This window comes from Sorex fumeus, unplaced genomic scaffold (assembly GCF_029834395.1).
Source record: "Sorex fumeus unplaced genomic scaffold, SorFum_2.1 ptg000122l, whole genome shotgun sequence".
Classification (NCBI taxonomy): Eukaryota; Metazoa; Chordata; class Mammalia; order Eulipotyphla; family Soricidae; genus Sorex; species Sorex fumeus.
In genome coordinates, this window is record NW_026606179.1 from 5,695,241 (window position 1) to 5,720,755 (window position 25,515).

A 25,515-nucleotide genomic window follows, 5' to 3' on the forward strand; every position below is an offset into this window, starting at 1 on the left:
GTGCATTGCCAGGTGTGACCCAAAAAGGAAAAAAAAAAAAAAGATTATGGTTTATAAATTTAATGTTAACTACTAGATAGTTCATGTTGTACATTTAAATTTTATTTTTGAAGCTATATAGTAGACCCAGGTATTTGTCTTCAGTAACAATAACTTCGTTATCGGACTTGGGGGGCCCCCCACGAGCGGCGCCGGGGAAGTGGGCTGGAGCGATAGCACAGCAGGTAGGGCGTTCGCCTTACACGCGGCCAACATGGCCGACCCGAGTTCGATTCCTCTGCCCCTCTCGGAGAGCCCGGCAAGCTACCGAGAGTATTCGATATGCCAGACACAGTAACAACAAAGTCTCCAATGGAGACGTTACTGGGCCCGCTCGAGCAAATCGACGATCAACGGGAGGGCCTTTACCTTTACCTTTAACAATAACTTAATCAATTTCATATAAGCCTCTAATGACTTATAAGTATTTTAAATAAACATAAAAAGAAATTTAAGTGGCTGGAGCGATAGCACAGCGGGTAGGGCGTTTGCCTTACAGGTGGCCGACCTGGGTTCGATTCCCAGCATCCCATATGGTCCCCTGAGCACCACCAGGGGTAATTCCTGAGCACAGAGCCAGGAGTGACCCCTGTGCATTGCCGGGTGTGACCCAAAAAGCAAAAAAAAAAAAAAAATTTAAAAAGTGGATCAAGGAAGTTTAAATCAGTATAATGCAGAAAACAAAGTCTTGTTTAAAGTAATGAAAGATAGCCTAATTAAATGGAATGACATTCCATGTTCACAAGCAGGAAAACATAACTATATTAAGAAGGCAACCCCAAGCCCCAGTCCCTGCAAATCAATGTGGTCTAGACCAAGATGGAAAAGTTAAGACTTACTAAAATTCTTATGAAACTGCAAGGGAACCAGACTATCAAAGGAATCTTGCAGGGAGGACTAGAGGGAGCCTCTATACTTGCCTATATACTTAGTACAAAAAACCATGATAACAAATACTGGGAAACTTAGTTCCGAGTTGTTGGGGTCCTGTCAGAGGCACAATAGCAATTTTGGGGTATAAGGAAGTTGAAGTGCATCAATCTGCTGATGCTCTCGCCCCGCGGGTCCAATCTGGTTTGATCCCCAGCAATCTACAGGGTCCCTCAAGCCTGCCAGGAGTGACTTAAACACAGAGTTAGGAGTAAGACCTGATCACACCTTGGGGATGCTCCCAAACTAAAAAAGACTGTGATGCTCCTCAAATTTATCTATGCGGTAAACATAATACTAGTTCACTGTAGAAAGTGAATAGCTAGATTGATCTTACTGGTTTGGGAGTCATGCTCACTGATGTTTGAATACTGCTCCTGGTTCGTATGTGGACCATGGATCAAATCCAGAGTTCCAGTACGAAAAGTATTCCCATCCTTTAATCCTTTCCCCAGCCCCACAAGCTGATTTAAATATATATGGAGGGCTAGAAATAGTACAGTGGGTAAGGAGCTTGCTTTACACATGGCTGACCCAGGTTCCATTCCTGGCCTCCCATATGGTCCCTGGAGTCTGCCAGAAGTGATCCCTGAATGCAGAGCCAGGAGTAAGCTCTGTGGCCCACCTCCATCTGAGAAAATATAAATTAGTAAAATTTACATGGAAACTCAAGGGGACTTGAAGGGTCCAATCAATCTTCAAAAAGAACTAAGACTTTAACTTTCAGAGTTCAACAGAGTTATCATTTGGCCAACAACTCTACTGAGCATAAACACACCACAAAAAAATTTTACACAAAAACTTGTACATGCATGTTATATATTATAGGAATAAAATTTTTAAAAAGCAGAAATAACTCAAACGTACATCAACTGATGCATAAACAAAAAAAGTTTGTACCATGGAATATGGGCTGGAGCGATAGCACAGAGGGTAGGGCACCTGCCTTGCATGTGGCCAACCCGGGTTTGATTCCTCTGTCCCTCTCGGAGAGCCTGGCAAGTTCCCTGTGGGATATTTGACATGCCAAAAACAGTAACAAGTCTCACAATGAAGATGTTACCGGTGTCCGCTTGAGCAAATCAATGAACAACAGGAGGACAGCGTTACAATGCTACCATGGAATATTTTTATATCATTTTAGGAATAATATGTTATTCCTTAAAAGGAATAAAATTCTAATATATGTTAAATGTGCAAGAACCTTAAAAACCTTATGGTGAGAGAGGCTGGCTTCAATAAACCACGGATGGTTTTATTTATGTATTCATTCGTGAACTTTTTTTTTTTTGGTCACACCCAGCAATGCTCAGAGGTTACTCTTGGCTCTGCACTCAGGAATTATTCCTGGCGGTGCTTGGGGGACCATATGGGATGTTGGGAATCGAACCTGGGTTAGTCGCGTGCAAAGCAAATGCCCTACTGGCTGTTGTATTGCTCCAGCCCGTTAGATCATTTTTGGTTTTAGAGTAACACCTAAGCTGAGCTAGTAACACCTAGCTAAGCTCTCAGCTCTTTGCTTGGGGGTCACTCCTGGTGGTGCCAGAGAACAAACCTGGAGCTCATGCATGAACTCAGTCCACTGAACTAACTCTTCAGTCCCATAGAGTTCTACTTAAAGAAAACACCCCAAATAGAAAAACAGAACCTGCAAGAAGACGAGAAGAATCAAAGACATACAGGGAGACAGCTAAAAATACATCAGGATTCTCTTTTGGGTAGGAAAAGAATTGTAAAACTGACCTAGATGATGACTAAAAAACTTTGTAAATATACTAAAAACAGCCGACTACAAATTGAGGGGGTAACTGATGGCTTCCAACACCTGACTTGAAAGTGGAAGGCAAAGTGTGAATCCCTCGCCTGTGACATACATGTGCTGAGCAGGATCCCCAGAGCTCTGCTCTTTGCTCTGATGTCTGTGACCCTGGTGCAAGGGTCTTCTGGCTGTAACACAATGAGATGTGGGCAAACACCATAGCTAAGAAGTACATCCCTTGATAATCAGCACCACAACTGAAAAAAGATGGGCAAGGGTCAACAAAGTAGCTCAATGGCACAGCATTTGCCTTGCATGTGTGAGACCTGAGACTTGATCCCAGGCACTGCAAAACAAAACAGAAGACCAAGAATCACAGCACTTCGACAAATACTATGGCCATAACGTGCATATAAGCACAATTAAAGGAGTGCAAGCCCAGGCAAACATCTGTGTATGCAATGTGACTAACAAAGTGCGACTCCAATGCACACGACAGCCATGTGTGCTACAACATGATGTGTAACCCCGCAGGTGGAACTCTTGGTTGCTTCAACGTCAATTAAGGGAAGGGGGAAAAGCCATGATCAATCAAAAGAACAAAAAATAAACACCAAAGAGTACAATGTAAACTGGCAAACTGCATGGCTTATTGAACTACATCTTGATTTTTAAAAATGATAAGAACAGGGACCAGGTAGCTACCTCAAAAGGCTGCTGTATGTGCTCTGCATGCTGGGCACAGCTGTGATCTCTGATAACGCATGCTCCCCCGGGCACCATGCGGAAACATCCCTGAGCATTATGCCAAAAGTAACCCTGAAGCACTGTGGGTGTGCCCCCCCCAAAACGGCAAGTACAGGAACACCAATTTATGCACGCCTGTGTGTGTATGTGTGCTTGTGTGTTGTGCTGGGTATCGAAACCTGGGCCTCACACTTGCAAAGCAGATACTCCTCCACTGAGCCAGATCCCGGGCCCCTGTCCAAGCCATCTATACTCAAGAGTACTACTAGCTACCTTGACGAGGAGATGACAAGAGAGAGAGGAACCAGAAGCATTCCCTGGAATGAGAGATGTTGTTAATATTCTGATTTTTGATCTGAAACCAGTCAGGTACAGATTTACAAAAATTCTTTAAGTTGTGACCAACTACGATATGTAATTTTTGTCAACCAAAGTGTAAAAATGTATTTTATGCTCAACATTTAGGCCCTTTGAAATGCTTACATGCAAACAATACGTTCTAACCTATATATAGAAAATAGCAACCATATTCCGCAGGTCATATGCTGTGAAACTTGATTAGTAGAGATACCGAGAAGAGCGGGAAGAGAGAGACAGCAGAGCAGGCAAGGCATTTGTCTCACACCCAGGCTGATCCCCCGCATCCCTGATGGTCCCCTGAGCACCACCAGGAGTAATTACTGAGGGCAGAGTCAGGTGTAGCCCTGGATATTGCTGAGTGTGACTAAAAAATGGAACAGTAATAAAAAGATACCAAGGAGAATCTTATTGATGGCAATAAAAAATATTGTCTTACATAACAATAATCACAAAATGATATTTATGATTTTCTGATAATCCCATTTGCCATTTTGTTAAAACAAGAATACAAAGTAAATTTGTGTCTTTTAAGAGGCAGGCTTATGGGGGAAGGCATGTGGGTGGGAAACTGGGGATGGTGGTGACGGGACGGTCACGGTGGGGTTGGTGTTGGAACAATGAGTGCGTAAGACAACTGTATCACTGTCATCCCGTTATTCATCAATTTGCTTGATCGGGCACCAATAACATCTGCATTTGTACTAGCCCTGAGATTTTAGCAGCCTCTCCTTACTCGTCCTTCCCAGTGCTGCATTGGAGGCTATTTCAGGGTCAGGGGAATGAGACACGTCATTGTTACTGTTTTTGGCATATCAAATATGCCCCAGGAGCTTGCCAGGCTCTGCGTGCGGACAGGATACTCCTGGTAGCTTGTTGGGCTCTCCAAGAAGGAGAATGAAAAAAAAATGGTAAATAATGATTTGTTAAAAGAGAGAAAAAAAATACTGTCATATAAACTAAGAGGAGGTATCCAATGCCTAGTGTCAAGAAATCCAAAGCGTTATCTGTAAATAGTGAAGTGACAAAAAAATTATGATGTTCTAGTATTACATTTTTATGGTACAAAACATTACATGGAAATACAGTTCTGGCCCTCCTATTTCTAAAACTTAAAAGGGCTTTTTTGCTGGTACTGGAAGGGCTAATACTGGAAGGGCTTTCATCCTGGAGGTGGGCTGAAGCGATAGCACAGCAGGTAGGTCATTTGCCTTGCACACAGCCAACATAGCCAACCTGGGTTCGATTCCTCCGCCCCTCTCGGAGAGCCCGGCAAGCTACCGAGAGAATCTCACCCGCACGGCAAAGCCTGGCAAGCTACCCGTGATGTATTCGATATGCCAAACACAGTAACAACTGTCACAATGGAGATGTTACTGGACCCGCTCGAGCAAGTCGATGAAAAACGGGACAGTGACAGTGACAGTGATCCTGGAGGTAGAGGCAGATCGGTCAGTACCTGAGATGAGCTGTCAGAACCACTAGAATGGACATTATCGTGAGGGCCCACAAGGCCATGGGCAGTCATGGACACATTTCCTCCCAGAAATTCATCTCCTCGGACAGAATGAATGAGATCATTCAAGTATTTATAATAAAGGTTGCTGGACAAAAAGCCAGGTAAGAAGACCTGAAAGAGAAGACAAGTACAATCACAAAGTTGAAATAAATACAACTGAAATGATTTTAAAACAAAATTTTATCAATATTTCTACCAGTTAACGAAGCAGTTCTCACTTGTGCTTGTTAAACTTTAAACTTCATGCACATACAGATTTTTGTTTGTCTAGAGGCCACAGCCTGTGGTGCTCAGGACTTATTACTGACAGTGTTCAGTGATCACTCCTGCCTGGCTCGAGGTGCCAGGGTTACAATTCAGGTCAGCAGTATGCAAGGCAAGTGCCCTACCCATGTTCTGTTACTCCGGCTCAGGCAATTCGATTTCTAATGACCAACAAACAGTTCAGGGAATGAACAAAATTTGAAACTGTATTTTTCTTGGGCTGGAGCGATAGCACAGCGGGTAGGGCATTTACCTTGCAAGCAGCCAACATGGTCGACCTGAGTTCGATTTCTCCGCCCCTCTTGGAGAGCCCGGCAAGCTACCGAGAGTATCTTGCCCGCACGGCAAAGCTTGGCAAGCTACCCGTGACATATTTGATATGCCAAACACAGTAACAATTGTCAAAATGGAGACGTTACTGGGTCTGCTCGAGCAAATCAATGAACAACAGGAGGACAGTGACAGTGACAGTATTTTTCTTGTTCTTCTTAACTAATAAGGTCTCTAAGATATAATTGGTTTTCACTTTTGAACTGATTACCTCGGTTCAATCTCCAGTACCCTGAGCTCCGCCATGAGTAATTCCTGAGTACAGAGTCAGAAGTAAGCCCTGAGCACCATCAGTGTAGCTTAAAAACAAAAGAAAACACCCCAAAACCGAAACACTATTTTTACTTAAAAAAAAAAAAAGATTGGGCATGACAGATAGCACAAGGGCAAGGCATTTGCCTTGTATGCAGCCAGCTCATCTGATGACTAGCACCAAGTATAGCTCCCAACCATGATCAGGAGTGAACCCCGGACACAGAAGCACTAAGCACCGCAATACGTGACTCAGAAACAAAATATAATTATTATTGATGCTAAGTAAGTTTCCACGATGATTATTATTAGCACAGAATACGCAATATTAGTGAACAAATTATCCATGTCTTCTCCATTATATAAATGATAAAGTTAAGCATTAATTAACCTAAGTTCTTTAGGTGCATGCCTGTAATAAAGAATACTTTTACACTTTGTTTCTCTGCATTTATTTCATTACTATGGAAAGTTTACATTCTCTCTAAGATACAGATCTAGAACTTCTGCTTTAAAACTAGGAAGATTTTAATTATGCAAAAACTGATGCCTCTAGGCAGGAGCTGTCACTCCAACTTTACAATGATTTATACAATTATAAAACTGAAATATACACACACATATAGGAACTGAATTCCTAGAATTCTATATAATGTTGTTTACTTAATCTTTTCACCTGAATATGTATGACATATATAAGCAATATAATTTCTTGGCCTTATACTAGGTGTTCTGTAATTACTGAACGTGTAGAAAATATGAATAGGTCCATTAGAATAGGCTGTTCAAAAATTTCTGTATTTTATCATTTATATTAGTGACACTTTATGAATTATCATGATCACTGTATCACTGTCATCCCGCTGTTCATCAATTTACTCAAGCAGGCGCCAGTAACGTCTCCATTCGTCCCAGCCCTGAGATTTTAGCAGTCTTTCCTTACTCATCCTTTGGAACGCTGCCATACTGGAGGCTCTTTCAAGGTCAGGGGAATGAGACCCGTTATTGTTACTGTTTTTGGCATATCGAATGGGCCACAGGTAACTCGCCAGGCTCAGCCATAATTAATTTATGAATTATCATGATAGATGAAACTAATGTTTCAACATACTGGTGAACTGCTTGGATAATTCCTGTTAATTTTCCTCAATAGTGCTATGTATTACTATCAAAAGTAATAATAATCAATATTTTAATAATTTATTTTGTTTTGAGGCCACACCTAACAGTGCTCAAGAATCAAACCGGGGTCGGCTGTATACAAGGCAAGTGCCCTACCCACTATACTATCACTCTAGTCCCAATAGTCAATATTTTAAAATGCTAGCTACATATAGGCTACTACATTAAAAAGCACTTCATAACATCTTATACCGTTATCCTCAAAACATCAAGGAGAGAGGCATGAGAGATAGAACAGTGGGTAGGGCATTTACCTTACAAGAGGCTGACCTGGGTTTGATCTCTGGCATCCTTTAAGGTGCCCCAAGCATTGCCAGAAATAATTCCTGGTTGTAGAGCCAAAAGTCACCCCTGAGTACAACCAGGTGTGGCCCCAAAACAAAGCAAACAAAACAATTTCAAGGAGCCAGGGAGGCATTATAGGGAAAGGCACTTGCCTTTAAATGTCCAACTTTGGTTTGATCTCCAGTACCACATATGGTCCCCTGAACACTGCTAGGAATGATCAGTGAGCAGTCAGAAGGAAGCCCTGAGCACTGCAGGGTGTAGTCCAAAACACACACACACACACACACACACACACACACACACAATTTTAAATACAGTGAGCATAGAGTCAGGAGCAAGCCCTGAGCACTGCAGGGTATAGTCCAACACACACACACACACACACACACACACACACACACACAATTTTAAATACCCAGATAAGAAAAACAGCATTAAAAAAATTTCTGTAACTTTCTGAGCTTACTTAGCCTATAAAGATTAAGGTTGATACATACCAAGCCAGACTCAAAAAGCCTTTACTCATCCCCACATCTTGCCTATTTGCGGTGCCACAGATCGAACCAAAAGCTCACATCTGTAGGCGAATGCTCTACTGCTAACTACATTCTTGATCTACAAAGCCTTTTAACTATAATCACTACACAGCACTGCTTCAATTTCCAACTGTTCTACTACACTTAAGTTTCCCCCAGTTATGTTTACTGAGGTCCACCAAAAAAGTTTCTTGTAGAGCTAGAGTGATACTAGAACGGGTAGGATGCTTACCTTGCATGCTGCCAACCCAGATTCAATCTCCGGCATCTCATGGGGTTCCCTGAGTTCTGCCAGGAATAATTTCTGAGTGCGGAGCTTAGAATAACCCGAGCATCACCAGTATGGCCCCCCGCACAAAAAGGCTTCTTGTAGTTAACATTTTGAAGTTCTAAATTACCTTTTCCATGGTTGTCCAAGCCTGACGTAAAGGAGTTGTAAAACAGTTAGGGAGTGGCCCACCTTCCCTGCAGATGTTGGATTCAATTTCTAACCGAACAACATCATCAAACCCAAGAGGATGTGTGGCTTGGAGGGAGAAGTACCTGTGGTAGAAAGACAGCCAGAGTAAAACCAAATTCCACAGGAAGTGTTACCAATTTCTGGTACTCACTGGTAGCAACCGCAGATCTGTAGCTACCCAGCTGATTACAGCACTACTTGGACAGTTATTTGAGAAAAGCTCCTCATGTCCAATCTCCCTTCCAGCACCCTAGTTCTTACCTCATTTTTGAGGCCAAGCAACTGAGGCACGAAACCAATCACATATTTAATTTATACGTACTCTCTGTTCATGAATTGTGAGAAAGAAAAGGTAGAGTCTAAGATATGACCATCTCTGGAATGACCAGAAAACAGAAAGAACATCTTTACACAGGAGAGATGCACAATGAAATAGCTAGGAGGCATATACATTATACATGAAAAATACAAAAAGAGGGTGTGAAGTAGATCAACTTTAACTCTTTGAATAGAATAGATCTTGTTGATTATACGGTATAGAAAGAAAAATACAATCTACAGTAACTCAAGAGATAGCACAGCCGGTAGGGCGTTCGCCTTACAAGCGGCCAACATGGCCGACCCGAGTTCGATTCCTCCGCCCCTCTCGGAGAGCCCGGCAAGCTACCGAGAGTATCCGATATGCCAGACACAGTAACAACAAAGTCTCCAATGGAGACGTTACTGGGCCCGCTCGAGCAAATCGACGATCAACGAGAGGGCCTTTACCTTTACCTTTATATGATAGAATGTAATTAGTATGGTAAGCAGTAAAATGAATACCAAAAAAAAAAAATCAAAAGCAGAAAAAAACCCTTTCTTTTCTGAGCATGTATCTCCTAACTCCTATCTATGACACAAATACAAAAAGGCTGACAATGCCGAATAGTGATAACATACATGTGATGTATAAAAAGAACTATATCCAATGTAATTGGCATAATGAAATTGGGAAAATAACCAGTTAAAGATACCAGAAAGAGGGCTGGAGCAATAGTACAGTGGGTATAGTACAGTGGGTAGGGTGTTTGCCTTACATGCGGATAACCCAGGTTTAATCCCATATGGTCCCCAAGCACGGCCAGGAATAATTTCTGAGTGCAGGAGTAACCCCTGAGCATCGCTGGGTGTGACCCCAAAAAGCAAAATAAAAAAAAATATGCCAGAAAGTAACTTTAAATGGTTCCCAATGGGGAAATGGAAACGAGTGGAAACAAGCTCGACTCTGTGGTTACTCAAAAGCTAGGACACCTACTAGCCACTATTCTGCTCCAGTTGGAAACATCTATTTTGTTATCAGCATCATTTTTTTTTAACCGTATCTCTCATGGTGATTCAATTTTTAAAAAAATTTTTATTAGTGAAACACCATGAGATACAGTTGTAGACTTGCAAATTGTTGTGCTTGGGTTTCAGTTATACAATGATCATGTACCCATCCCTCCACTAGTGCCCATTCTCCACCACCATGGATCCCAGTATCCCTCCCACTTCCATCCCCCTCATCCCACCCTGACTCTGTGGCAGGACATTCCCTTTTGTTCTCTCTCTCCTTTTGGGTGCTGTGGTTTGCAAAAGAGGAAATTGAGTGGCAATCAAATTCAGTCTATAGTCTACTTTCAGCATGCATCTCCCATCCTGGGAGGATCCTCCCAACACCCTTTATTTGGTGCTCCCTTCTCTATCTGAGCTGCCTTTTCCCCTAGTATGTGCGGCTGGGTTCCAAGCCATGGAGTAAACCTCCTGGTACTTATCTCAGCTATTCTTGGGTGTTGGGCTGGAGCGATAGCACAGCGGGTAGGGCGATCGCCTTACAAGCGGCCAACATGGCCGACCCGAGTTCGATTCCTCCGCCCCTCTCGGAGAGCCCGGCAAGCTACCGAGAGTATTCGATATGCCAGACACAGTAACAACAAAAGTCTCCAATGGAGACGTTACTGGGCCCGCTCGAGCAAATCGACGATCAACGGGAGGGCCTTTACTTTACTTTACTTTTTGGGTGTTAGTCTCCTATTTTGTTACTTTATGTTCCCCAGATGAATGCAATCTTTCTACGTCTGTCCCTCTCTTTCTGACTCATTTCGCTTAGCATGATATTTTCCACGTAGTACCACTTGTATGTAAATTTCATGACTTCATCTTTTCTAACAGCTACATAGTACTCCATTGTGTAAATGTACCAAAATTTCTTTAACCAGTCATCTGTTCTCGGGCACTCAGGTTTTTTTCCAGATTCTGGCTATTGTAAATAGTGCTGCAATGAACAAACAAGTGCAGATGTCACTTTGACTGTACTTTTTTGCCTCTTCGGGATATACTCCCAGGAGTGGTATTGCTGGGTCAAATGGGAGCTCAATTTCTAATTTTTTGAGAATCATCCATACTGTTTTTTCAAAAGGGCTTAACCATTCGACATTCCCACCAGCAATGATGGAGGGTCCCTTTCTCGCCACATCCACGCCAACACCGGTTGCTTTCGTTCTTTTGGATGTGGGCCAGTCTCTGTGGTGTGAAATGATATCTCATTGTTGTTTTGATCAATCAGCATCTTCTTAACAACAACAAAAAATTGGTCTATCCTATGGACTGAACATGATTGCCACTCAATGCCTCTTTTGCAGACCACAACACCCAAAAGGAGAGAGAGAACAAAAAGGAATGCCCTGCCACAGAGTCAGGGTGGGATGGGGGGGATGGAGTGGGAGAGATACTGGGATCCATGGTGGTGGAAAATGGGCACTGGTGGAAGGATGGGTATTTGGTCATTGTATAATCGAAACCCAAGCACAAAAATTTGTAAATCTACAACTGTACCTCATGGTGTTTCACTAATAAAAATTAAAAAAAAAAAAAAAAAGAAAAAAGTGGAAAAAAAATTGGTCTATCACCTTATAAAGAGTAAATGGTAAATAATCCTCCCTGATAAGAATCTGTGGGTATCCCTAACCAAATATAAACCTTTGCCATTTCAGTGCTCATAGAACAATTAATCTTGTTTTGACTGGGGACCATACCAGCAGTGCTCAGGGATCACTTCCCTGGTGGTGCTTGGGGAACTATCTGCTGTACTGGGGATCAAACCTGGCCCAGCCGCATGCAAGGCAAGTGTCCTCCCCACAGCACTATTGCTCTTGTCCCAATTATTCTTATATAACACTTTCTGTGAGTAGTTAAAAATAACACAACACTGAACGAAGGTAAGAGCTGCATTTCAGTCCCAGTCCTGCTACTAATTTGCTCTCTGACCTCCATGGGATTTAGTTTTCTTATTCTGCAGATTAGAAAATTAGACTAGATCTCTTATCTAGCTTTTCATCAAAATCATTTGGAAGATCTTCAAATGTAAAGATTCCTGGGTCACCCTCAGACGTGATGAATCTATCTTTAAAGAGCAAACAACTTTTCGTTAATTATACTTTTGTTTTTGAAGGTGTCACACCTGCCTATGTTCAAGGCTACTCCCAGCATGGTGCTGAGGTATCACCCGCAGGGCTCCTCAGGAGACCATCTGGTTCCCAGGGCCTCATAAATGAAAGGCAAGTGTTCCACCACTGAGCCACACCCCCAGTTCTGGAAATCTATTTTTATACAAGTTTCTAAGTGATTACTGTTCACACAGTTGAACATAAGTCTGCAGACCAATGGCCAGGAACAATGACCTAGGAAGGTGCTTTTAGCTGTTCCAATGTATCCAAGACTATGAAATTTCCCCACTTCTACGTTATTCTCTTAGTACTGCTATGGACTCGAGTATTTTTCTTTAAAGAACAAGAAAACTTAAGTGAAAGGAGGAAACACCTATGTGATGGAGTTAGCCACAACGATCCCTTACTTGAGCAGTTGTTTTCAATTCTATTCACTGTAAGATTCTACCACCCTTTCATTTCCAGTGAAGACTAATAAAAAAAGTTACTTAGTATTTATGTAATTAATTCAGTGATCTGACCAGGCCTATCTGAAGTAGAAAAATGCTACTTCCATATTCTAGACTGATCACTTGACTTCCTGTTATTGATCGATTTGCTCGAGCTGGCGCCAGTAACGTCTCCATTTGTCCCTGTCGCATGCTAGTGTTGCCTAATGGCATCTGTTCGTTCTAGGAACACGAAGAGGCTCAAACCAATTGTTCAGGGTATTGACGAAGTCTGCCCATCTGGTAGGTGGGTGGCCACGCGGTCTTTTGATGTCCCGTGGAATCCAGTCGGTAATGGCTCTAGTCCAGCGGTCGTCTCCAAATCTCATCATGTGTCCAGCGCATCTGATTTTTGATGGCTTGGCAAATGAGACAGCGTCCCTGATTTTTGATTGTTGAAGGAGATTGGAACTCCGGATTCTTTCTCTCATTTGAGTAAAACATGATACTCCAAGCATAGCTCTTTCGATTCCTCTTTGGGAGACCTGAATAGCGTTCTCATCCTGTCTGTGTAGGGCCCAGGTCTCTGAGGCGTATGTTAATGCCAGAACAGTGGATCAAAGAGATGTGCCCGAAGCCAGAGGTTCTTTGTCCTCTTAGTTATTTCTTTGACGCTCCTGAAGGCGTTCCAAGCCGCTCTCTTCCTCCTGCGCAACTCAGGTGCCAGGTCATTTGTCATGTTGACTTCTTGACCTAGGTACACATAACTGTTGCACTTGGAGATGACCGTTCCGTTGAGAGCAAATGGAGCGTCAGGAACAAGGCTGTTTCTCATAAACATTGTCTTCGTGAGATTCAGCTGTAGTCCAACCTTTCCACGCTCACGGTTGAAGTCAGCCAGCATTTGTACTGATTGGCTAATGTTTGGTGTTATTAGAACGATGTCATCAGCAAAGCGGAGATGATGTAGTTGCTGACCATCTATCTTCACCCCTATTCCTTCCCATTCCAGTTGTCGCATGATGTTCTCAAGGGTGGCACTGAAGAGTTTCGGTGAAATGGTATCACCCTGCCGAACCCCTCTCTTGACATCAATGATCATTTCTTTGTAGAATGGTGAGATCCTGGTAGTGAATCCGTAATACAGCTCACGGAGGATCTTGATGTATTGAGTTTGAATGCCCTGATTGGCTAGGGCTTCAACGATCACTTAACAGAACCAAAGGTCTTCTTTAAATCAATGAACGTTAGACAGAGCGGCATCTTGAACTCCCGAGAAACCTCAATGAGCTTGACTATCGTGTGGATATGGTTGATGGTGCTGAATCCTTTGTGGAACCTGGCTTGCTCGCATGGTTGTCCTTCATCTAGTGTTCGGCTTCTATTCAGGATGACTCGAGTGAACAGCTTGTAGATGACAGACAATAGGCAGATTGGGCGATAGATGCCAATGTCGTGGATGTCTCCCTTCTTGTACAGTAGTACAGTCCTGCTGGTTTTCCATTGGGACGGAACCTTGTATTCAGACAGGTAGCGTGTAAAGAGCCGAGCCAGCATATTGATGAGTACTGACGGCAGGTTCTTCAGGTGTTGAGGTCTCTGACCTTGTCTGGGCCGGGTGCTGTTTATTTCTTTACTGACAAAATGGCGTGTCGAATTTTGGAAGGAAGAACGTTGGGAACGACATATCCGTGCTGTGGAATTTGGTATTGGGCAGGTGGACGTGGCTATCGAAGAGATCTGAGTAGAATTCATGGATAATCGTCTCCATTGCCCTTCTGGAAGATGTGATAGATCCATCAGGATTGGAGAGCAGTCATCTTGGTCTTGTAGTTGGCGAAGGACAGGCAGGTGTTACGAATGCTTTGCCCGGCTTCTGCTCCATCTGCCAACACTTTTGCTCTTCTCTCTTTGAGGTCTTCCTTTATCGCATCTCTGCACTGCTTCACGAGCTCAGATGTTTGCTTGCAGTTGCCTGAGGCATGCGCCAAACCACGTTGACGAATAAGCTCAAGAGTTTTCGAAGACAGGGTTTTTTTTTTTTTTTTTTGGCTTTTTGGGTCACACCCTGCGTCACACAGGGGTCACTCCTGGTTCTGCACTCAGGAATTACTCCTGGCGATGCTTAGGGGACAATATGGGATGCGGGGAATCAAACCTGGGTCGGCTGGTTGGAAGGCAAACACCCTACCCGCTGTGCTATTGCTCCAGCCCCAGACAGGTTTTTTTTTTTTTTTTTTTGTGGCTATCTCTCTCTTGGCGGTCCTCGCACAATCATGGAGGTGCTGAACCAGTCGTATTCGTCAATGTTGTCAACAACGGCATCTTCCTGTGTTGCTGCAATAGTGCCTAAGAGCTCCCAGCTGGTGGTGGTTCTGGGAGTTCTTTTCTTAAAACTTTGCAGCCCTTTCTGCCCGCTCTGTGAAGTAGAATTCTGCACGAAGGAGACGGAGGTCTGATCCCATTTGGAATTTTGGGACAACAGCGACATGGGTCAGGCAAAACCATCGATTGAATATGATGTGGTCCATTTCATTGTGGAACCTTCCGCCAGGAGACTACCATGTCCAACGTTTAGATTTGGCCTTCTGGAACTGTGAGTTACCATGGATGGTCTTGGTCGACTTGATGAACTCGACAGTCTCTCGCCTTGTTCGTTACATTCTAGGCCATGGGTCCCGATTTGGAGTTCTTCGGCCGGTCTTCTCGGTCCTATCTTGGCATTAAAATCACCCACAATGATCTTGTAGAAGGTGTGGTCTTCTTTATAGAACTTCTCCACACTGATTATATATATTCTAATTGGTTTCTGCTGCTTCTTATATTCCCCTAATCTCTCAATTACCCAAAACTGAATTTCTTCAAAGTGCTGCCGTCTCCCGGGTTACGATGGCTTTGCCTGTACTGGACCTGTGCCGAGGGTGCTTTCCCTGTTATCTCTGGCTAGGCGCATACAATTTTTTATCGAAGATAAATTCAGAGCTTTCTTCTCAAAAAATTTTCCTGTCCTCCAGCATCACTGTCCAGCTTGCAACTCACATACACATTTCCGCAACAGAAACTTTTGCTCTAAGAGCCCCAAACCTTTACACATATATAAAAAGAATTTTCGGGTTTTGGGGGACAGACCCATAGTTCTTGGAGGCTTCCCTAGTCTTTGGGCTTCAGCGATCAGGAGACCAAGCCATTTTACAACTCATACAAATTTCAGTAGTAGGCAGTGCAGGGTTTTGTTTGTTTTGATTTTGGTTTCTGGGCCGTATACTAGCTCCGCTATCAGGGATCACTTCTGGTGGGGCTCAGGGAACTACATGGGGAGCCAAAGATTGAAACCAGGTTGGCTGCATGCAAGACAAATACCCTACCTGCTGTACTGAGGTTTGAACCCAGGACTCCTGCTTAGAAAGCATGTGCTCATCCAACAGATCTACTTCTGAAGCACGTGAAAAGGACTTTCATGCTGTTCTTGAGAGCTCCATGTCAAACACTTTATGTCACCTTTATGTCATACGTATCAAACACTCAATACACATTTGCTGAGTGATGAAAATATCTTCAATAAAACTCACTTGTCATATAAAATCATGGCATCGTTCTGTGCTTCCTGCCCATCATACTGGCCCTTTTTTGCCGCAAGCTGAGACTGGAAGTTATCTGCTGCCAGCCAGAACTGTAAGATATTCACTGCATCCTCTTTTTCCATGTACTAGAAAGAAAAAACATAAAGAGGAAAATAAGACTATAAGCAGATTTTTCTTATCAAATCTAAATCTACAAGTCCCAATTATTCAAATAAAGTACAAAAGTTAAAGGATACTCTTGTTCATTTAATGCCAGTGAGCAATTTATTTATTTGAGATAGAGAATTTAAAAATATTTTCAGGAAATAAACAACAATTCAAATCAAACCAACAGAAAATCCAAACAAGCAAAAACAGCCATTTTACAACTCATACAAATTTCAGTAGTATTTTCTTGCTGTCAAAAACACACTAACCAGATTAGTTCTTTTATACCTAATCATTTTCATCACTCCATGCAATCATATTAATATGAACAAATGCTAAGAAGTTTGTAACAAACAGGGAGTAGAAAACCCAAATAAATAACAGTATTCTAGCAAAGAGGCAGAAGGTGAACATGTATCTCGGTAACCGCTGTGAGACTGGCACTCTGTCACTACGTTACTTCTCAGCTTAATGATACAGAAGAATTTCATCTGAAGCCAACAACATTATACTAGAATGGCATATCTCAAAGAGATTAATATATATACTCCTTAACTATGGCAAATGCTTACCTAGGCAGCTCTGTCTAGCCAGTTAGCCATTGCTAAAGTGATGATAGTAGGGTAAAAAATTACTACTTTTCTTTATTTCTTTTGCAGTCTGGTCTATAAACATTTGTGCACTAGAACCAATGATCTAATTCTAAGGTTTTTAAAAAGCTTCTAATAATTAAAAACATGTACTCTTATCAGAAGTTAATTAGGTTTTCAGAAAATTATTTTAAATTTATATTGAGTTTCTGTGGTTTCTTTAATCTGTCACTAAAGTACTCTTAAAACTTAAGATACAACTAAATACAAAAAATGTTAAATAGGTTTAGAAACTTCTTTTTTTATGTTCTTTATGTGTGTGTGGGGGGAGGGGACTTCCTGGCTGGGGTCATCAGGGCCACACCCAGACGTGCTTGGGGGAACCATGCATTTCCGGGGGTCAAACCCAGGGCTCTGTGCACACCAGTCAAGCACTCCGGCCCTTTGAGCCATCTTCCCAGCCCTGTCTTTCATGCTGTTTTTTTTTTTTTTTTAAATAAACAGGGCTCCAGCATTTAAAACTTAGATGCTGGAATGCTCTAACAGAGTGTGAAAGGAAATGCAGACTTTACCTCAGAGAAATAAAAGAGGGCTGACTCACAGAAGAGAATGTCAGCCAGGTAAACAGTTCCACTGGTCAGCACTTCAATCTGGTATTTACTGAAATGATGACTTCGCAGAAACTCACTAAAGTGCCTGCACATGGACAAAATGGAACATTTGAAGGAATGACCAAAGAAAGAGCTTAATTGGGAAAAATACACTCAAGCCACTCTGTGCATACTGTATCTTAGAAACTCAGGTTGTACTATTTTCCTTCCCAGGTCTCAGGTCTGATTTCTCTCCCTGTAAAGTAATTTCTCCCAAATAAGTAAGGACATTGTAGCTCTCCTCTAATATCTAACCCACGCTACCTAATATTATAGTAACTAAAAAAACATGTTCTATTTGTCTTTTGACACTGTAACTTCCTTTAAGGCAAGCACTCTAACACTGCCTTGCATAAAGCAACCCTTCATCAAATAATAACTAGGCAGATTTTTTATTTTTAAGGGCATGCAGCAGCAATTAATCTTTAAAAATTTGGAGTTAGTTTTAACAAATCTATGTGAATTTAGCAATAAAGCATCCACTGTGTCAAATATGCACTAATAGGAGCTGGAGCCATAACACAGCAGGAGCTGGAGCCATAGCACAGCAGGTAGGGTGTTCGCCTTGCATGCGGTCGACCCAGCTTTGATTCCCGGCATCCCATATGGTCCCTGGAGCACTGCCAGGAGTAAGTCCTGAGTGCAGATCAGGAGTAACCCCTGTGCATAGCCGAGTGTTAACCCAAAAAGCAAAAAACCAAAAAAACAAAAACAAAAAAAAAAACCCAAAAAAACTATGTACTAATAAACTAAGACAAGCACCTGAAGATATGTGCTATTTAATAAATAAATAACAGTCATACTATAGTCACAATCATCCTCAGGCAATTTCAGAATTAAAGCAAAATTTTTTTCTTTTGTGCTGGGGACTGAACCTTCTATATTCAAAGTACACAACTGCTGTGCCAGACTAAAACAATTTATGATTTAAAAGATAGTAACTTTAAAAATAAAAACTTGATTTTATTACAATTCATGTAATCTCAATTTTAAAGACATTATTAATCAAGAGTCTTAGTGCATGTTATTATGAGAGCTTATAAAGAGTCAAAGTACCTAAATCATCAAAGATACTTTAAGTTCATTTCTCACACCGAACCAAATTTCCAAAAACACAAAATGTAAAGGAGATTAACTTACTCTTGTTCCATTGCACTAAAGACGACAGACTGTGCCAAAACAAAACAATTGGGGTCCACCTGTCCATCTTCCCCACAAATCTTTGCTGTGAAAAAAAAAGGGGGGAATACTTAAACGATTACTAAATTTAAACAAAACACATTTGTGAATCAAAGTAAAAATAACTGCAAGGACCCATACGTAAGAAAGTTTTAAATGGAATTAAAGAAAATACAAACAGCTGATTTTGAAGTAGAAAGGACTTTCTAAGCATAAATGCAAGAAGAAATCAAAACACTAACACCACCGTATATATGTATGCATACACACACTCAGGCACCCTGTCTTTAATCTAATAAACTAATAGAAAATTGTTTCAATAACCTATGCTTGACTGTTGAACAATACCGATGCTTGGGCAAGGGCAAGGAAAACTGATACTAGTATAGGCAGGAACCTAAAGTGGTCTGTTTTCATCTAGGAGCAAGTGAGCAACTTCTAGACTACTTAAAAAATGAACATATCCTTTATAAAATAAAAACCAAACCCTCAACTATTTGTAAGGTTAGAGGGTTGAGGGAAAAAACAACAACAAACAAACACTGGGCTGTTAGTAGCAAGTGTTACTCCAAGCACAGGGAGCTTCCCCTGGATGCGGCCCACAGGGTATGATCCTCCAGAGCATCGCCATGAGTGATAGGTCTTGAGCCCTAAGGCACAACCACCAGATGTGAACCCAAAAGCAAAAAGTAAAAAATAAAAATAAAAGGGGAGAGGGAAGAAAAAGCAAATGCCTAGGGCTTACAGCAAGAAAGGTACTTGCCTTGCATGCGGCTGACCAGCGTTAGGCTGATCAAGGTTCAATCCCAATCCCGGAGTGATCCCTGAGCACCACGAGGTGTGGCCCAAAAGTCAAAAACAAACAAAACTGGCTGTTGATTCTTTTGGACCAGAGAGATAATTCAGCAAGGTAAGGCATTTGCCTTGAATGTCTGATTCCACATATTGTCCCCCAACTAGCCCCGGAGTTATTCCTGGGTGTAGAACAGGAGTAATCCTGAGCGCAGATGGGTATGGCCTCCAAAATGAAAAGAACAAAGTTTCAACCACTCATTGTTTTCTGAGGCTGCTATCTGAAGAGTCACAGCTCTGGGAGAGAGCTTACCAAAGGTGCTGGACATGCAGGCGCACGTATGCAAGTCCACAAGGACTGACCATCAGGCCTGGTCAGCCAAGTGTCCTGAGAGTGGAGCCCAGCCCTCTCAAAAAATGTTAATTGGTTGACATTTAAAATCCTAAAACGCACTGGTGAAGGAACTGGTGTTGGAACACTGTACGCTTGAAATTCAATCGAGAACAACTGTAACTTGTGATTCATGGTGATTCAATTAAAAAATTACAAAATATGTTAAAACTAAGAATTGTCTGAAATGTGCTAAAGTTAAGAATTACCCAAATAAACTACAGCACATTAGTCAAGGGTTTAGCTAGCCACTGTACGTGGTTGGGAAAAATAGTGACTATGATGCACTGTGACTTTAATTCATGATGCTAGCTGGACCTTACTAAAATCGAAGGATCGGACTAGTTTCCTGGTCCATTTACTCTGGTGCTCTGAGACACACACAGCACCATCCTTCAGGGTCTGATAATACCTCATTCTCCTTTTCTCTTTTCTCTTTGCTTCCTACTTCATTATGAAAACAGAACTGGAAACTTCTATTACTTCCCAGCACATCGCCTAACTCACCTGCATCTCTACCTAGGAAGTCTATATTCTCATGCCGCAGAGAAACTCCTCTTGCTCTTATCTGAATAAACTTCTATTTGAGCACTGATCCCATTCCCTTTAACATCCTAAAACCTATTCAATGGCAAATTCCTCTTCCCACATGATCTTTTCTTTCACTACTGCCTCATTTTCACCAACTGTGAAGAATCTGATAGCTATGTACTTTTAGGAACAGATGAGGTATGTGATAACAAAATACCTTAAAACTTAAAAACCACATACAACCCTATCAAAAAATGGGGAGAAGAGAGGAAGAGAAACTTCCACAAAGAAATACAAATGACCAAAAGGCACATGAAAAAATGCTCTACATCACTAGTTACTAGGGAGATTCAAATCAAAACAAAGAGATACCTTCTCATGCCACAGAGACAGGCGCACATCAAAAAGAACAACTAGGGGTTAGAGAGATAGCACAGTGGGTAGGGCATTTGCCTTGCATATGGCCGACCCGGGTTTGATTCCCAGCATCCCATATGGTCCCCTGAGCACCGCCAGGAGTAATTCCTGAGTGAAGAGCCAGGAGTAACCCCTGACCATCACCATGGCCCAAAAGGGGGGGGGCGGGCGGGAAGGAACAACTAGTACATTCTTCAAAAAAGTAAAAATTGAGCTCCCATTTGACCCAGCAATACCAGTTATGGGAATATACTCTGGGTGTCCAAAACACACAGCAGAAACATCATCTGCACTTCGATGTTCAAAGAAGCACTTCGATGTTCATAGCAGCACTATGAATAATCTTTCATTACCTGTACTGCAAATCTTAAGGGGGGAGGAGAGGGGAGGGAGAGAGAGGGAGAGGGAAAGGGAGACGGGGAGGGGGTAGAAGGGGAGAGGGAGGAGTGAGAGAACAAGAGAGCGAGAGAGTACATGCTCCTGGAAATATACCCTTATGGCCCAAAAATACAATGTGGAACAGCCACCTGCATTCCTATGTTCATTGCAACACTATGCACAACAGCCAGAATCTGGAAACAACCCAAGCGCCCAAGAACAGATGACTGAATAAAGAAACATGGTATATCTACAGAATGGAATACTATGCAGCTGTTAGAAAAGATGAAGTTATGAAATTTGCTTATACAAGGATGGACATGGAGAATATGATGAAACTGAGTGCTGAAAGGAGGTAAAGTGATAAAATGACAACTTTTTAGTACCTGTATTAGAGCGCTAGGCAGGGGGGAAGAAGGAGGGAGGCAATGAGGGAGGGGGAAGTGCCTGCCATGGAGGCAAGCAGGAAGGCGAGTAACACTGGTGGGGAATGTGAACTGGTGAAGAAGAGATGGGTGTTGGAATATTATATGACTGAGACTCACCTCTGCACTCCAACTACTCTTAATATTCCACCAACTAAGATTTTGTCCCCCACTGGTTCACTATTCCCAGTGCATTTCAGTTACCCATAAGAATATCAAATCTATTCCATTTCTAGTTTTGTCTTAATAACTTAATAATCAACAATATTTTTTCTAACACCTTGATCACTCACTTTCTCGCAGAAACACATTTTCATTAGATTTTCTTTTTCTTTTTTGGGCCACACCTAGTGGTACTCAGGTAGCCAACTGACGTGCCAGGGACCAAACTTGGATCAGCCACATGCAAAATCATGGCCGCAACCACTGTACTCTCTCTCCAATTCTTTTTTTTTAATTCTCTCCAATTCTTGATTTCTAAAAAAATTTTTCTATACCGTCAATCTTTTCCATCTTATAAACTGCATCTTCCCTCTCCTAGGTATTCCATTTTTTCTTTTGTTTTCCCTACAAGGACCAGTCAAAGCAGTGCAACCCTAATTCAATCTATGGCATTGAATATGATCCCCTGAGCACTGTCAAGGGTCACTCCTGAGCACCACTGGGACAGCGCGAAAAACAACAAAAATGAAAAAACATACTTTTTATTTCTACGACTTCAAGCATTTGTGAAAGCTGGAGGAGGCAGTGGGAACAGGTTTTGGGTCATTCTAATTCACATGATAAGAGTGCTTCGGGTTGGGATGCAGCTCAAGGTTAGCATGTTTGCCTTCCATGTGTGAAAGCCTGGTGTTAGTGTTGTGACCAGCCTGTGGCGGCACTGTTGTCCCTAACCATCTGTCTAGACTGGTGCCAGCAGCTCTCTCCAGCACCAAGTGCTCGACAGCTCTGGCCACTATGCCTCATCACTGTAGCCAGAGGACAAGGACAAGGAAAGCCCTTTTGAAATTCTCCTCACATCTCCCCAAGACCCCCAAATCAGGGCAGGAAAGCACACTGGAGATTTCAAATCCTCTTGGTTCTTTCTGCCTCCCTCAGCAGACCAAGGCACAATGGCAACTGAGTTATTCTCCTCCATCAGTGCTGGCCCAAGCCAGGAAGCAGCAAAAGCAGGTGCAGAGGGCCAGCCTGGAGAGTCCCACTGCTTTGTCACTAGAGCAAATGTTCTAGTCTTCTCCCATCTGTGTATCCATGTGCTCCGGGCTTGGAAAAATAAAAACAAAATTCAAAGTTCAACTTGGGACCCATAATTCTTTTCCATGTCAAGAGTCACTAGCTGGGAAATTTTCCTGTTATCACTAGGCCTGATGGCCAGCACCACAAAACAAAAATTAGATAGAAAACAAAATACACAGATGATATTAAATATTAAACCAAGCACGAGCCAGAAATAAAGCACAGCAGGCAAGGAGCTTGTCTGCATGTGGCTGATGGGGATCTGATCCCTAGCACCCCAAATGGGTCCCATGAGCACCACCAGGGAGTAAGCCCTGAGCATCGCTGGGTGTGGACCAAAACCAAAAAACAAACAAAAAAACCCCAAAAAAACCAGACAGATGGGATGCATAATAGCTAAAGTGGAAGCTTCTTCAAACTATATCTTACTTGAATTTAAAGTGCAGCAATACTAAAATATGCCAATTAAAAAGGATAATTAGGGCAGGAGTCAGAAGACTAAGACTTTTGAGAGAATGAAAACATGACTTAGCTAAAGATATATAAAAGGTTACCAAAGTTTTAAAATAATAGACACTGGGATAAAAAGTTTCTGAGTGTTTGATCATTAAATATTGTAAACTTGATCCTTCAGAAGATTTTTTCCTCTTGTGAAATTACATAATTATGCAAAATTTTGTGAAAGGAAAATTAAAACTGCAGTTACACTTTATTTTCAAATGCTTTATCTGGCTCAAACTCCCTCCTCTCCTTCAATTTGATTATTATTACTACAGACAAAAAGGAATCATTTGCTAACCAATTCCTCAGACAGCCAAATTTTGATACTAGGGCATGCCAGTTGTACTGCTAAAAAAATCTGGGAAATGCAGCAACAAATTCTGACATGAAAATAGAGTATGTTAAAAAAAAATCACAATAACATCTGCAACAAATCTAGATGAAAAATCCCAAGATATTAAGCACTGTAGCACTGTACTCCCACTGTTCATCGATTTGCTCAAGCGGGCACCAGTAACATCTCCATTGTGAGACTTGTTACTGTTTTTGGCATATTGAATACGCCAAGGGAAGCTTGCCAGGCTCTGCCATGCGGGCGCGATACTCTTGGTAGCTTGCTGGGCTCTCCGAGAGGGGCTGAGAAATCAAACCAGGGCTGGCCATGTGCAAGGCAAACGCCCTACCCGTTGTGCTATAGCTCCATATGAAGATATAAATAAGCTGGGAAAAAACCACCAACAGCAATTATGATCTATGTTAGTTGTCTTGTTGGACACAACAAGAAAAAAGTAGAAAACAATCTGGTAATCTGGATGGCATCAGACTAACCCTAAACAGTACCACGTGGGTTGACTGGAAAGCATGGTTGGCCAATTTAAGAACCAGAGCTGAGATTTAACAGGTTTGGCAGTCTCCAAAAAAAGATTGAGCACAAAGTACTTGCAGTAAGAACTGAAAGAGTACAACACAACACTGTGAAGAGTTTGTCAGTAGAATGACACATTTTCACATATTAAAAACAAACAAAAATGAACTCAATTTCTGTAAAAAAAATACAAAACTGAGATAAGATTTGATGGTGGTATATATAATACTTGTTCAATGCATAAGTGAACCAATTTGTGATTGCAGGTGCACCTAAGGAGTTTTTAATGCAATAAAGTAAAACTTTCAATAGTTATTTTTACTGTGATCAACAAAGAAATGTTATTTAAGTGAGTCAGTGTGTGTGTGTGAGTGATACAACTAATTTCCTGGACTGCATCTGCTTACCTTAATTACAATGAAGCACTCTAGGGTTTTTTGGGTGGGGCGGGGGTAGAGGCTACACCCTGCATTGCTCAGGGGTCACTCTTGGGAAGGACTGCATGTGGTGCCAGGGATCAAACCCAGGTCAACCACATGTAAGGCAAGTGCTTATCTGCTGGAACAATCCCTATGGTTTTTCTGTTCTAGCTTGTTGGGCAGTGGAGTGAGGACATAGTAAGAGGTGATCTCAACCCAGAACCTGAAAATCCCTACCACACAGCACCAGGGTTAAGGTGTAGGGGTGAGGGGCTAGAGCTATAGCACAGTGGGTAGCGCATTTGCCTTGCATGCAGCTGACCCAGGTTCGATTCCCAGAGACCCCTGAGCACCACCAGGGGTAATTCCTGAGTGCAGAGCCAGGAGTGACCCAAAAAGAAAAAAAGGTGTAGGGGTGAGGTTTCAATTGGGAGGGGGGGCGGCGGAAGAGAGATGGTTGGGGGCCACACCCAGCAGTACTCAGGGTTCACTCTGAACTCAAAGATCTCTCCCGGTGGGAATTAGAGATCCATATGTGGTGCTGGGGATTGAACTGAGGTCAGCCATATGAAAAGCAAGTGCCATATCCAGAGATTGATTCTGACATGTGTGACTCTGCGACTTTGGATAAATCAATTCTTCTAAGGTTCTATTTTGTCACTTAGAAAATAACGACAGTATTTGTGCCAGAAGATGAAATAAATTTAGCCAGAGAATGTACTCAGAATATGTGGGACACAGCTCAATAAATGTGTGCTACTGCTATTTAGGACAAAAACCTAAGAATTCAGTCTAACATAAAAGGAGATTGTACCATAAAAGGTCTAGGATCAGATACAATAAAGTTAGGTGAAAACA

General features: G+C 42.1%; 1 protein-coding gene across 1 annotated transcript in view; it reads right to left on the minus strand.

Moving 5' to 3' along the window:
* AKAP10 (A-kinase anchoring protein 10) overlaps positions 1–25,515 on the minus strand; it is a 77,277-nt gene that overhangs the window by 22,323 nt on the left and 29,439 nt on the right. Inside the window, exons 6-10 of the mRNA XM_056135731.1 lie at positions 18,664–18,748; positions 17,446–17,569; positions 16,125–16,261; positions 8,602–8,746; positions 5,292–5,462 (exon numbers count right to left, since the gene is read on the minus strand). Coding sequence (XP_055991706.1) covers positions 5,292–5,462; positions 8,602–8,746; positions 16,125–16,261; positions 17,446–17,569; positions 18,664–18,748 — 662 coding nt within the window. The remainder of the gene's footprint in view (positions 1–5,291; positions 5,463–8,601; positions 8,747–16,124; positions 16,262–17,445; positions 17,570–18,663; positions 18,749–25,515) is intronic.